Genomic DNA, 13,424 nt, shown 5'->3' with positions numbered 1-13,424 from the left:
TCTTGGGGTCTCGGACGCCTTCCATCCCTGGTGCGGCAAAAATTAATTTTGATGCTTCAGTCAGAAAAAGTGGGAACCAAGGTGTGGTTGCGGCAGTAGCCAGGAATCACCGAAGCCTCCCTAATGGTTGGCCCTATAAGCTCAACGAAGGCATTTTTAATCCTTTTATTCTCGAGAGTCTTGCGTGTAGAGAAGCAATCCTTCCAGCTAAAGTGAAAGGTTTTAAGAATGTGGTGATTGAAGGCGATTCTCATGCAGTTATTAAAGCTCTCCAGCGTGCAGCTAGTCCTTTATCCATTCTGAGTACTGTTGCGGATATCAAATCCTTGATAGTTCCTTCGACACTGTTTCTTTCCCCTTTTGTCAAAAGGACTCGCAATCAAGCATTTTATAAATAAATTTTATTAAATAAAAATTCTGGAAACACTTAACCAATACAGTTGAAACAAATCACGGACTTCAATACACCCATTTTAGAAACTGCGATACTAAATAAAAAAAATCTAGAACACACCTCAAAACCAAAAGAAAATTACAAAATAAACAGAGTCGATGCCAAAATTGCAGCCTCAACAACACAGTACTGTCCACAAAAAAAAACCACATGGCATTAAAAAAGACCAGGATCAACCACTACTCTTCTTTGCTTTTTTTTCTTGTTGACGTTCTAGTGGCTTTCATCTTAATTTTACTTCAAATAAAAAAAAATTTCCTGCTTCTAATTTAATACATAACCTTTTTCCTTATTATCTGTTGCCGTATTTCCTTCACTATCTCGCAGAACATCATACGTCACTATATTCCTTCTTAGTCTCTCAATAGTCAGTAGTGTCATTAATTAGAGAGGCATAATTTGAATAATTATCATGTCAAATGTCCATAAGAAGATTAATGAGATCAACAAACTCATCTATTATATAATGATTATTGATCAAATGATTAATGCGTAACATATTAATCAAACATTGAGTTTGATATAGCAATTTCGTTACTTTTGCAGTAATGATGAATTAATAAAAGAAGATGACCAGATTCTTCATATGAGAAATTGTTATTTATGATGTGAATTTTCTCCTTCTATATATAATAATAATAATAATAATAATAATAATAATAATAATAATAATAATAATAATAATAATAAGTATACTATTATAATATTCAATTATTAATTAGAAGGAAAATTATTAATAAAAACTAATTAAGTTTGGAACAATCTTTTTTAATAAATCATATTATGAGCAATTTTTTATGTTTCATATTAGGTCTATGTGCCGTGCATCAGTCTTTTTTTTAAAATTTTTATTTAAAGATCAGTAAATAATGTTGCTCATCTATTGGTAACATCAGTTAATTCTTAGTCTAATCTTTAGAAATGGAGCCCTCTAAGAAAAACAAATAATAATTAATAATTAGAAAAGTAAACTCATTTACCAATTAGATTAATCTTTAGGCCTAGATAATTATTTTTTTTTTTATATAATTAGGTTCGATTGAAACTTGAACTCGAGACTTCAAAGTCTTGAAAATCACTCAAATATTACTGAATTAAAGCTCGGATAATGAATTTTTAATTTCATCTTGTTGTGTCACAATTTATTTCATATTTTAATAGAATGGATAAATTTAAAATTAATCAATTAGAATGAGGAGCGATTTGAAATATATTAGAGATGGTAATCAAATGGAGAGACAATAATTAAATAATTCATAAGAATATTTCATTTTTCTTAAAACTGTACTTTTTTTTTTAGTTCAAAAGAAAAAAAAGGACGAATAAATCTATAAAATAAAAATAAAAATAAATGTAAACGCTATGAGGAGGGATGGGATCTGAAATAAGCTAAGAGACCAACAAGAGGCGCATTAATATAAGTAGTAGGCTCGGAATGTACAAAATCAGCTCTAGAGTCAGCGTAGGAATCCTCCATATCAGGTCCTCCAACAACAGCCCCTATTAGCAAGTTGGGATTAGGTTTGTCACTGTTGAAGTATGCACTTCCGCCCTGGCAATCTATGTGTTCAGGAATCTGATCAATGGAAGGCAGAGACGATCCCCGGTGGTGTATCCTCTGAGGATATTTTTGCCCATATCCCACCATGTACGACATGTTCAATGGGTTGCTTCCAAGTATATAGTCCACCTTCACCATTTTAAACTTTTATATTACTTTCAAAGCACCAGTAATTAAGCAATATACAGTTACGCACATATAGATCGATCTTATATACCTGGCTTCTGGCCATTTCCACGAGTCTAGAAGAATTGGCAACGACGTTACCGCAATAAATCAGTTTATTGGCTTGATTTAAATAAAGAGAATAAACCAGAAGAAGAAAGGACAAAGTCGTCGTATGTTGCATGTTACTTCCTCCTGGTTTGAATAGGAGTCCTCCTGTGATGATTTCAAGAATATTAAATTTTAATTGAAATAATCACGTATCCTCGTTACTCGAAAGTTTTTTTTTTTTTTTTTTTTTTTAAAGCATAGAGAGCATACAGCAAGCTGGGTGTATAGAGGAACTACCTGGAGAGTAAGAGACTGATAGGGTAGGTGATTCAGGCAACACAGTGCATACAAACTTGTCCGCATTGGGAATGAATGGATCTAATAAATTAGTAGTATTGCTTCTCAGCAGCAACTATTATACATATGAACAAGTTATAAGCATGCAACAGGCAAATTTAATTTAGACTGAACAAATTGTAGGAATCAAAAGAAACAAGAGCTCCAAATATACACATGTATACTCACCTGGGAAACAAGTACGTTAATGCCTGCATGCTTAGCATCCCATCCAAATTCAGCGAAACTACCACCGCTATACGTGGCACCATCTATATTTCTTACTAAGATTTTGCTTAAATGTTTTGCGTTATCCACAACATAGTTCCGGTAATTAGGCGCCTTAGTGGCCCTATATAACCATGCGGCTCCCCAGACCAATTCATCCTGTAACATAATGTTATCTTAATTTCCAAGCTACTTATTAATACTTTTGAAGCTGAATAATAATCGAAAATTGAGAATTAAAAGTATATCAAGATATTTATATAGAGATAATTAATTAATTAATTTCTACATCTTCCAATCCATACCTCGTAGCCACTGAAATCACAGTAAAATGGGCACACCCATTGTCCAAGACTAACATTGTAAGATCCGCGGTAAGTATCTGCAAAATCAAAAATCTGATCCACACAAAATATAGAAGTTAATGAACTCACATAAAATTAGAAATGATATAATTAATTTATACATACCATTTTAGCCCTTTTGAGAAGCCTTGCAGAATATCCAAGGTTTTTTGGCCTAAACACAATAGAAGCAGCAGCAAGGGCAGCCGCTATCTCGCCGGAAACTTCAGAGCCCGGGAAAGTTTTGCTGACTGCATAAGGGGTTCTAGGGGTGTCCATGTCCTCAGGCCTCTCCCAGCAACTGTGATCGGCATAAGGATCACCAACTAGCGCAAATACAAAGCCGGGAATGCTGGTGGCTTTAAGGAAGTAATCAGTTGCCCACTGAATAGCTTCTAGTGCACGTTGCTGATCAGGACCCATGAACTTGCCAAACTCTGTTACACTCCAAGCCAGCATTGTCGTTGAGAATGCCATTGGAAAGTTGAATTTAACATTGTCACCAGCATCATAGTATCCGCCCACCAAATCAACCTGCAGAGGATCATCAGTAAGGAATTAAATAAACAAAATGGCTTCTTATAATTTACACGAAGAAATTAAATTATATCCTCGATTTGAACATGTATAAAAACTAGACTATCACCATATATTAAAATAACATTAGTAAGTGTAATATGTCAATATATGTCCTGTGTCCACGTTGCAAAATGACCCAATATTTATTTATTTTATATAATTATTGACCCTTTTTTTAAAAAAAAAATTCTATATTGAGTAGATATAGGAATTAAAGAACCCTCGAGAAATTAACTGGCGTGGAATTCAAAAGAGCAAAGGAGCAATGCAACAAGTATACATTAAATTGAATCCGTCAATAACCATTAACCAACATGACTAACAGAACCCAGAAAATACGCCCCTCGTTATAAAAAGCCGTAGAGACTTCAGTTACAAATGTACAAAACAATTTGCACCATGAAAGCCACAGGGAAAACCACATCCATCCATCAATTTCATCCTGATACAAATGTTTTCATCTCTTGAAATTACTTCAGGAGATAAGAGAAACAATGGCACTTGTACTATCCTCGATCAAGATACAAGCATGTAATCATATTAATTTAACTTCAGCGCATTAAATATATTAAACCAAATGCTGGTGAATGTTTGTACTCCTAGAGCTCACAAAACGTAAATGGCTATGTATACTAATAGAAGCTTAGGATTAATTAAACACAAACAGGGGAAGAGATAGACTTACACCAATCTGATGGCCGTCGTTAAGAGCAGAATCCTTTCTCCAAGTGATCCTTTGGGTAGAGGGTAACTTCCCTGACCTCTGTCCTTCAAAGAACAAAATGCTCTTACTGAGTGCATCCCCATAATCATGTGAAGCGACCCTCATCACCGCAACCATCGCCATCATCCATGCCAATGCCAACAATCTTTCTAAAAGACTCATTCTCTCTCAAACAATGGTGAACGAAAGCCCACGTCTCTTTCACTTCTTGTATAACTATCCAAGAAAGATACACATAAATGCATAAGGGCAGAAAGAAAGAACGTAGGGATGATCCTTCACTTTAGAGCGAACTATATTCCTTTCAGTAAGAAGGTAGATGGAAAGTTTTGTACGCAGAAATAGAGACGACGCTTCCGGGGCTGCGTGAAAGGAGGTGAATATTGATATTGACAGTGAATTTGGTATTATAGTCTTGTAGGGGACTCATTGATGCTTGAAGGTAATGTCCTTCCATCTACACTTTTTCCGCTACTAAAGAAGTATACGCTTCGTGCACGTGGAGATTAACTTACTAAATCGCCATTACCAAGATGCTTAATTTGCAAAGCCAAAGATCATATTCATACCATGTTATTTAGTGCTAGGGCTACTATATGTTGAGTTGCAAATTAATTCCTATATCTATAGATGAATTTTAACTTGAATTTTAGATATGAAGAAACTAATTTGAATTTACATTTTTTTTTAACTCGGAAAGAATTTAAATATAGGGTCTTTTATTGCACTTGGTCCACCATGCTCTTCATAGGACTCACCTATAAAATATATGGTTCATGATGGACTAAATCTAGTTGAAAACTTTCCTGAATATAGTTTTAGATCACATGATTTTTTATATTTATATGACTGTAAAATCCTACTTTCCATGAGGAAAGGAAATGAAAAAGGAAAGTCTTTTTGGTCTAGAAATGAAATAAAGCGGTTTGAAAATCCTGTTACTAAAGGATCTCTATTTTATAACTTGTACGCATAAGCATCTTTTATCCAAAAATCATGTATCTTAACATTTTCAAAAGTTCAAACTGTTAAAACACATCGACTTTCAAGTTATTTAATAACTAATTTTTATATATATGGAATGCTTAAGAAATTATAGATTTTATTTTTATCTTCTCATTTTTAAATTTTATATTTATACACAATATGAGGGAATTAATAAAAGGACATTCTATTGCTATTCTGTTGAATCTTGTAATAATATTACAATATTCATAATTTTTATAAGGTTTTAAACTTATAAATTTGCGTAACTTTTAAAGTAAATTAAAAAAAAGAAATCTTTAAAAATTTTCATTTTTCAATTCATGTGAAAAGTACAATAATAACTGGGCTTTTGGGCCTAAAATTTAAATGCCCCGGGGCCTTCGGCTAGACCTCGGGATTTTGGGCGCAGCCCATATAATAAATTAATAATCCAGACAGACGGGTCCAGTGGCTTAGTCCCTTTTCATGTAGAAACATGGTCAGGCAAAATGGAGGCTTTCATCTAACAGCAGCAATTTTTCCAAGGAGCTAGCTGCATGCGTGCTGCAAAATGAATGCAAAATAAAAGCATTCCATGCAACTTTCACTAAAGAAAATAACACATGTAAATGTAGCTGTTTAAGGCTTTGAATTTCAATCCAAAGAGTTCACATCAGGAGAATATGTGTATATTAACATTGGAGAATTAATTATAAACAAAACTTGTCGGTGTTTGCTATTTGAAATTTCATGTGCTTCATCTTTGAATCACAGGAAGGATATGGCTTGCTTGCCCTACAAACTAAATGCCACATGGGTCATTCCGACTATAATGGCCATTTGAACACCTAAGGTTTGAGTAATAGACGAAACTTTCTTCTTCCTTTTAAGGAACTGTTACTTCCAATGTACTTGAGAAGCAATATATGTAAAAACAAAAATATTTGTTATGTTCCTTTATTGCAATTAATTCAATATCACAAATAAAATTTTCATAAATGATCGATATTCTCATTTCCATTGGCCAATTAAACTAATTAATTTTATTATAAATTTTCATTTAGATGTTGGAATCATAGTGTGTACGGATCATGTTCCATATCTGCCGGCTACCGCAGCTAGCTCAGCCTACTCAAGGATTCCTTTAACACATGATTAGGGGGTTGTAATATAAGTTATAAAAGCGTCACCGAGGCGTTGACAAGGAAGCATTTACTAGTTTATAAAATTGCAATGAAGCTGATAAGTTAAGCTATGATCACGTGGGGTTTGTTTGATCTATCAATTTCAGACATCGTTTGATTCGTTTTTACCGTTTAGTGGCATGTTTTCTCTTCGTAATAACCACCAACGAGAACATTGTGACATGTTATATTATTAATTAGCAGGCTGAGGCTCATCACACAAAGTTGTTGAACAGAATGGCAAGCAATTCTATGATCTTATGTCAAAAATGTAATGATGGTTGTTAAGAATAAACTAAAAATGATTACTTCTTTCTTGGCTTTTTTAACTTCTCTTGTTTATGTATACAGGTAAGTGCTTGGGCAGACAGGGATATATTAGTTTCCTTTTGCACACAACAAGAAGTAAAGGCAACATGGGGTGCCTTGCAATTTCATTTATGTATTCAATAGAATTCTCCATTTCTCCGAATTCAACCCTATAATTTAATACTATTACTACCACAGCTTTTCTTCTTTCTACTGTTTAAAGAAACCCCTTGCTACGAGACTGAGACCACCCATAAAATCCTCAACAATCAAACCCCATTCAGAAATTGGAAATCGAAAACTATGGCAACCAAGATTAGGTCATTGGCAATTTTTTTCATCTTCCTCCTGTCTTCAATTTTCTTCAGTGCAGAATCTAAGAGCTCTAAAGCTAGCAATATCGCCTGGTGGTGCAATGAGACACCACACCCTGAAACATGCAAGTACTTCGTCAACCAAAGGCACCAACATTTTGCACCCAACCATCGGTCAGAATTTCGCAACATAATGGTCCAATTAGCCCTGGAGAGAGCCCTTAGTGCACAAAGGCAGGTCTTCAGATTAAAACCGAAATGCCAAAGTCACGACCATAGAGCCGTGTGGATTGATTGTTTCAAACTCCATGCCGATACCATTGTTCAACTAAACCGCACCCTGCAAGGTATACAAACAAAGAACGGCTGTACAAATTTTGATGCACAAACTTGGCTGAGCACTGCCCTAACCAATATCCAAACTTGCCGAACTGGGTCGTTAGATTTTAACGTGTCAGATTTTATCATGCCAATCATGTCCAATAATTTATCTGAGCTCATTAGCAACAGCTTAGCTCTTAATGGAGTTTTGCTTTCCGTAGAGGATAATAATACAGAAGGATTTCCTAGATGGTTCTCGAGGAACGAAAGGAGGCTATTGCAATCTTCATCAATAACAGCCAAAGCAAATCTGGTGGTAGCACAAGATGGTTCGGGGCATTTCAGGACTGTTCAGGCAGCTCTTGATGCGGCGGCAAAGAGGAGATATGGTACTAGGTTTATTATCCATGTGAAGAGAGGTGTTTATAGGGAGAATATTGAGGTTGGCATCAATAATAACAATATTTGGCTGATTGGCGATGGCCTGAGAAGTACAATAATAGCGAGTGGCAGAAGCGTTGGAGGTGGTTATACAACCTACAGTTCTGCAACTGCTGGTAACAAAGTTTTCCATGCCTTTTTTTTTTTTTATATATAAGCAATTTGTCCATGGCTTAATTTTTCTTGGCCATATATATACATATTAATATTATGGACAAATATTGAAGTAGAAGTATAAACAAATGAGAAATTTTATGGGTTTTTTGTTTTCTTTGATGATTTATGAGCTTCATTTTTTAAAAAATATTATTGAATAGATATTTCCTACTGTGTACATATATATAAATATGTGAATGCCGATTTAATATAATTACATTTTTTTTGGTATATTTGATTTATTTTTTTGGGAATATATAATTAAATAGGTACTTATTTCCAATAAAATCAAAGAGCAATTCTTCAAATTGTTTATGGTAAAAAAAAATCAGAAAATTATGACCTAATATTATTGTTTTCTGTTATGCCTTTTGGCTATGAAAGTAACTTTATCCTTGAAAAAAGAGCATGGAAAGGGCTTTTGCCCCCCTTTTAAAAGAACATGTATACTTGATCGTCTGACCTCATAAGGGTGACCAAAGATGTGAAGAATAAATATATAGAGAGATAATTATATAGCTAAACAAGTCTTAATTAATTCACAAGCATTTTAATTATAAATACAATTAATATACTGTTATCACGTGAACTGATATGATTTCATTCCAGAAGTTTTTAGCCATAGTTGTTAATGTCCACCAAGAATGCTAAATTTTTTGTTTTACTATCCCTTGAAACCATCGTTATGGTGCAATCAGCTAAAGAAATTAAGACTCTAATATCCCAATAACATGATTAATTTGCAGGGATTGATGGCCTTCGCTTTGTCGCTCGCGGCATAACCTTTAGCAACACAGCAGGTCCCCAGAAAGGCCAAGCAGTTGCACTTCGATCTGCTTCAGATCTCTCAGTATTTTATCGATGCTCTTTCCAAGGATACCAAGACACTCTTTTTGTCCACTCTCAACGACAATTCTACAAAGCATGCTACATCTATGGCACCATAGACTTCATTTTTGGTAATGCAGCAGTTGTATTTCAAAATTGCATAATTTATGTGAGGAAGCCTTTGAATGGTCAAGCAAATATGATCACGGCACAAGCCCGTAATGACCCTTTCCAAAACACTGGAATTGCAATCCACAATTCGCAAATTTTGCCCGCACCGGACCTGAAACCGGTGGCTGGTGCATTTCAGACATACTTAGGGAGGCCATGGATGCAGTACTCTCGAACGGTGGTTCTTAAGACTTACCTTGATGGTTTCATTAATCCTGCTGGTTGGTCACAATGGGGAAATGGTAACTTTGCTCTGGACACATTGTACTATGGAGAGTACAAGAATTTTGGGCCTGGGTCTTCCACCAAACAAAGGGTTACGTGGAAAGGGTTTCATGTCATAACTAGCAGCACTGAGGCCTCTCGTTTCACTGTTGCCAGCCTTATTGCCGGTCAGTCATGGTTGCCAGCCACCGGTGTTCCATTTATTTCTGGCCTTTGAATTTTCCCTATTTATGATGCTTTTTTTAAATACATTAATTTCTTTATTGATTCCATTGGAATTCTTTGTACATTTTATTACACATTAATTTAAAAGATATAACACTCTTCCTGATTTGAGATAATCTACCGATTTTTATTCTAAAATTTTAATTTAAAAAAAAAAAAAAAAAAAACTAGAAGTACATATCAATCGTTAGACTCTGGGTTGGTAGTTGCAACGTGCAAAAGGCAATCACAAACCAATTTGCCTTCTTCCTTAAAAAATTGCGCTCGGCCGGCTAACCCACAAAATGTCACAACATGCCCATCAGCAAATAAGCCCATAAATATTACAGGTAAAAAAGAATTAAAAAAAAATCCTTAGCCAAATAAAAAGGGGTTTTTTTTTATTTAAATTTAGGCTATTATGAATTATAAATATAAAATATATAGTGAAATTTATAAATTAAAATATTTAAATTTCACATATTTATATTTTAAATTTATAATGAATCGAGTTTAAATAAATAATTTTCAATAAAAATCGTGTATTTCAATTTTTTTTTATTTACATTTCTATTCATTTTTACCTTTATTGCCTCGACCGAAATCACTTTTAATTAGCATTATAATCAGACATTATTTCTACATTCAAAATTATTTTAAAATAATAAAAAAATTCGGGTCAATAATTATAATTGAGTATACAATCATAATACTAATTAGAAGAACTAAATATAATTATAAATAATGAAAATTTTTTTTCTTAATTATTAAAACTATATTAATCCAATCTTAAAATGTAATTTGAGGGAGCTGATTGATAAGATTAGGTGGGTGTTTCAAATTTTTCTTGCCAAAATTTAATTTAACATAGATTTAAAATATAAAATATATTATAAAATTTATTTATTAAATATATAAATTATACATATTCTTACCTTAAATTTATATAATAAATCAACTTTAAATAAGAATTTTTCAACGTATTTATGACTAAGTGTTCTCCGAGTCTAAAGCCATCCATTATATATATATAGTGGAAATGATTTGGCGTTGGGCTTGGGCCAACCTTTACTAAGGAGGAAGAGCAAACCTACAATCACAGTTAATTTTGTTTGTTTGGGTTTAGGATAACCAGCTCTTCGGTGCCGAGACTAATCTTAACAATAGTTGTGCTTTTACATTTTTGGAGGTTCGAACTTTTCATTTGAAAACCTTGCTTTTAGGTTTAAAGCTCAACTATACTCGTATTTATTTAGAAATTTTAATTTAATTATTTTTAATTTTTTATTTAATTTAATCTAAAAATTTTTATTTAAACCCAATTTAGTATAAAAATTAAAAAATTAAGAAATTAAACTTTTTGATTTTTATATTAAAAATAAGAAATAAAAAAATTTAGACCTAAAATTAAGGAATAAAACTTTTTAATTTTTTATTTAAATCAAGTAATTTAACTAGTAAATTTTAATTTTTAAACTAAATTGAGTTTAAATTGAAATTTCTGAACTAATTTAAATAAGTAATTAAAAATGAGTTAAAATGAACTTCCCTAATAAATAAAATGACTAAATTGAACATCTTACCATTGCTTTTATATTTAATAAATTACTGAATAAATTTAGAGCAATCTTTTTTGTAGCTCATGGACCTAATTTCATCTGCCGTTTTTTAATTATACTTCTTATAATGCTATCATCTTCATTTTTATTTCTCACTTAAAATCTCTTAAACTTCTATTTTTAATGCACATTAAAATCCTTCATTTCTCGCTCTCTCTGTCTTCTATTAATATAGTATTTTTTAAAATATATATATATATACTAATTGAACTATATTTAAATATATAAGAATATATTTAGGAAAACTTAAAATGAATGTCAAAAATATGATATATTATCGGGACAAACTTGTCCTATCTCAACGAACGCTAAACGCAGCCTTACTGGATCCACAATTCTCGAATCATGGCTGCACCATTATCATATGTTTCCTGATATAGAACTTGCTAATATTGGTGAACACGTTTCACAGTATGTATTGAATTAACCATTATCAATTTACCATGGACAGGTAAAACCCTAAAGTTCAGATTAATTTACATGGAAGTGACTCGCTAAAATAAGCACTTTATCACCATGACGCAGAGAAGGAGAGAGGTAGTCAAAATGATCTTAGTCATTAATGATTGCTTTCATCCTTTTAACCCTTAATTTGTTTTCATTTCTCATTCATATAATGGTGGTAATTATTAGCGTTATTATTTTGAAGGTGACATACAACCATAACGCAATTATAAAAATCTCCTTCATAATGTTATTATCTAATTTTTGGTAATAGTTTCACTTAAAAACAAAATAGCACTTAAAATCACAGCAATTATTAGTATCATTTGTTATGCAAGTGTAAAGCCATTGACTTGGCGTTAATTTTTGAAGAATTTGGAGTGAAAAAGATTAATGATACAACTTATGTGCAAAAGTCGCAATGATATAGTTATAAATTGGTCTCAGCATCTTTGATCTCCAAAGTTAATTCAATATACTTATTGATGTAGAAACTTCTATGCACATCCAAAGATTCTCTAACTTTTATGCTTAAAGCTCTTAGATATATCTGCAAAAAATTAAAGCTTACATAATTCAGTCCTAAAATTTCAATATGGGATTTTAAAGGTAAATTAAATTGATAAAAAAAAAAAAAGCATAAAATGTAAGACCTTCCCATGACAGGCAAACCGAAAAAAATTGATTAAGAAACTCACGAGAGCCTCTAATTTGGAGTACTAAATGGGGATATAGTAGAATCCCTTCAACATCTTAATTATATCATTCAAATGGTCAGCATAGACTTGCAAACAAGCTTCCATTATCACTTTAGGTAAGACCTAACATCAACACTCAACATCATCCACATTCACACCAGAAAACGTACGTCGGTTAATTTAAAAAAAAAAAATTCCACTTTCCTCTTTGAGTCTCACCAGAGAGAGAGAGACAAAGCATGTTCGCGGAAATATTCCTTCCACGATTGGACCTTGGTGCTTTTCTTAAACTTCTGCTGTGCTCTTGGTGTGAGTACACTGAATATTTAAAATATTATCACTAATTACAAATTTTTTTTCTAATCCAATGAATGAGTTACAAATTAAAATAATAATAATAATTTTCCTTTTTATGAGTCATGAGTACTTCCAATGAAATTTTAACATGAAATTCTCTGATAATGCCTGAAAATTTTGCGATAAATTTGAAAGTCTAATAATGCATCTTAGCAAGCTCTAGTCGAAAGTGTTAATGCCTGCAAGAGACCCCTTTTTTGTAATTAATTAAATTCTTTAACCATCATCATTAATTTCTTAAGAATATGAGAATGTCAAATTATTATTGCTAGGCACAGGTACCCAAAGAGTCCACTTCCTTGGGATCCAACACATAGCCCAAATCAATCATAGGAAAAATTCTTATATAAATTTGATATAATAAAATTCACATAAAAAAAATAAAATCTATATATTTATATTTTAAATTTGTAATGAATCAGTAATCTTTTCTCCATGTCATAACCTGTCCAAGTAAAGTAAGGTGCAGCACTTGCATATAATGCATTCATGCGTTGAAATTTGAGGAAGTTTCTAGATGGAGATTGGCGCCCGTGATCTCAGACTACGAACTACCTAATTAAGAAGCCATGAGCCTTGTTTCCTTTTATCCTGTGACTCAAATTCTATTCTCCTCTCTTCCTTTGTAAATATAAGAGATTAAAAATTAAAAAGCTTAAGAAGATAATATACACTGATTCTAAGCTTTAACCGAATTGGCAAGATTTCAGAGTTATCCTGTAGTTTCCAACCTAAATATTAAATT

At 32.5% G+C, this 13,424-nt stretch overlaps 2 protein-coding genes across 3 annotated transcripts; one reads left to right on the top strand and one right to left on the bottom strand.

Moving 5' to 3' along the window:
• Window positions 1–1,699: 1,699 nt before the first annotated feature.
• On the bottom strand, window positions 1,700–4,813 carry LOC110669638 (endoglucanase 8). Of its 2 annotated transcripts, none has more exons than XM_058132668.1 (7): window positions 4,404–4,813; window positions 3,266–3,673; window positions 3,101–3,193; window positions 2,726–2,954; window positions 2,529–2,609; window positions 2,233–2,396; window positions 1,700–2,144 (listed from the first exon to the last, which is right to left on the bottom strand). In XM_058132668.1, exons 1-7 carry the CDS (start codon window positions 4,602–4,604, stop codon window positions 1,815–1,817), a joined length of 1,506 nt encoding a protein of 501 aa, XP_057988651.1. In that variant the 5' UTR covers window positions 4,605–4,813; the 3' UTR covers window positions 1,700–1,814. The 2 variants fall into 2 exon arrangements, with proteins under 2 accessions (XP_057988651.1, XP_021687066.2); XM_021831374.2 differs by having other exon boundaries at window positions 2,529–2,643; window positions 2,757–2,954.
• Window positions 4,814–6,854: 2,041 nt separating this feature from the next.
• LOC110669600 (probable pectinesterase/pectinesterase inhibitor 59) lies at window positions 6,855–9,698 on the top strand. The gene is made up of 2 exons (XM_021831314.2): window positions 6,855–8,093; window positions 8,880–9,698. Exons 1-2 carry the CDS (start codon window positions 7,205–7,207, stop codon window positions 9,572–9,574), a joined length of 1,584 nt encoding a protein of 527 aa, XP_021687006.2. The 5' UTR covers window positions 6,855–7,204; the 3' UTR covers window positions 9,575–9,698.
• Window positions 9,699–13,424: the final 3,726 nt, after the last annotated feature.

Source organism: Hevea brasiliensis, chromosome 13 (genome assembly GCF_030052815.1).
Source record: "Hevea brasiliensis isolate MT/VB/25A 57/8 chromosome 13, ASM3005281v1, whole genome shotgun sequence".
Lineage (NCBI taxonomy): Eukaryota > Viridiplantae > Streptophyta > Magnoliopsida > Malpighiales > Euphorbiaceae > Hevea > Hevea brasiliensis.
The sequence above is the reverse complement of the archived record's forward strand: the minus strand, read 5'-3'. Positions and strand labels throughout refer to the sequence as shown.

Bases quoted from the DNA above. Each gene is read 5' to 3' on its own strand.
- LOC110669600 (XM_021831314.2), top strand. From the start codon at position 7,205: ATGGCAACCAAGATTAGGTCATTGGCAATTTTTTTCATCTTCCTCCTG. The intron at 8,094-8,879 runs GTAACAAAGTTT...ATTAATTTGCAG, and splicing joins CTACAGTTCTGCAACTGCTG to GGATTGATGGCCTTCGCTTT.
- LOC110669638 (XM_021831374.2), bottom strand. From the start codon at position 4,604: ATGAGTCTTTTAGAAAGATTGTTGGCATTGGCATGGATGATGGCGATG. The intron at 2,397-2,528 runs GTAGTTCCTCTA...AAATCATCACAG, and splicing joins ATCAGTCTCTTACTCTCCAG to GAGGACTCCTATTCAAACCA. The intron at 2,145-2,232 runs GTATATAAGATC...AAAATGGTGAAG, and splicing joins TGGAAATGGCCAGAAGCCAG to GTGGACTATATACTTGGAAG.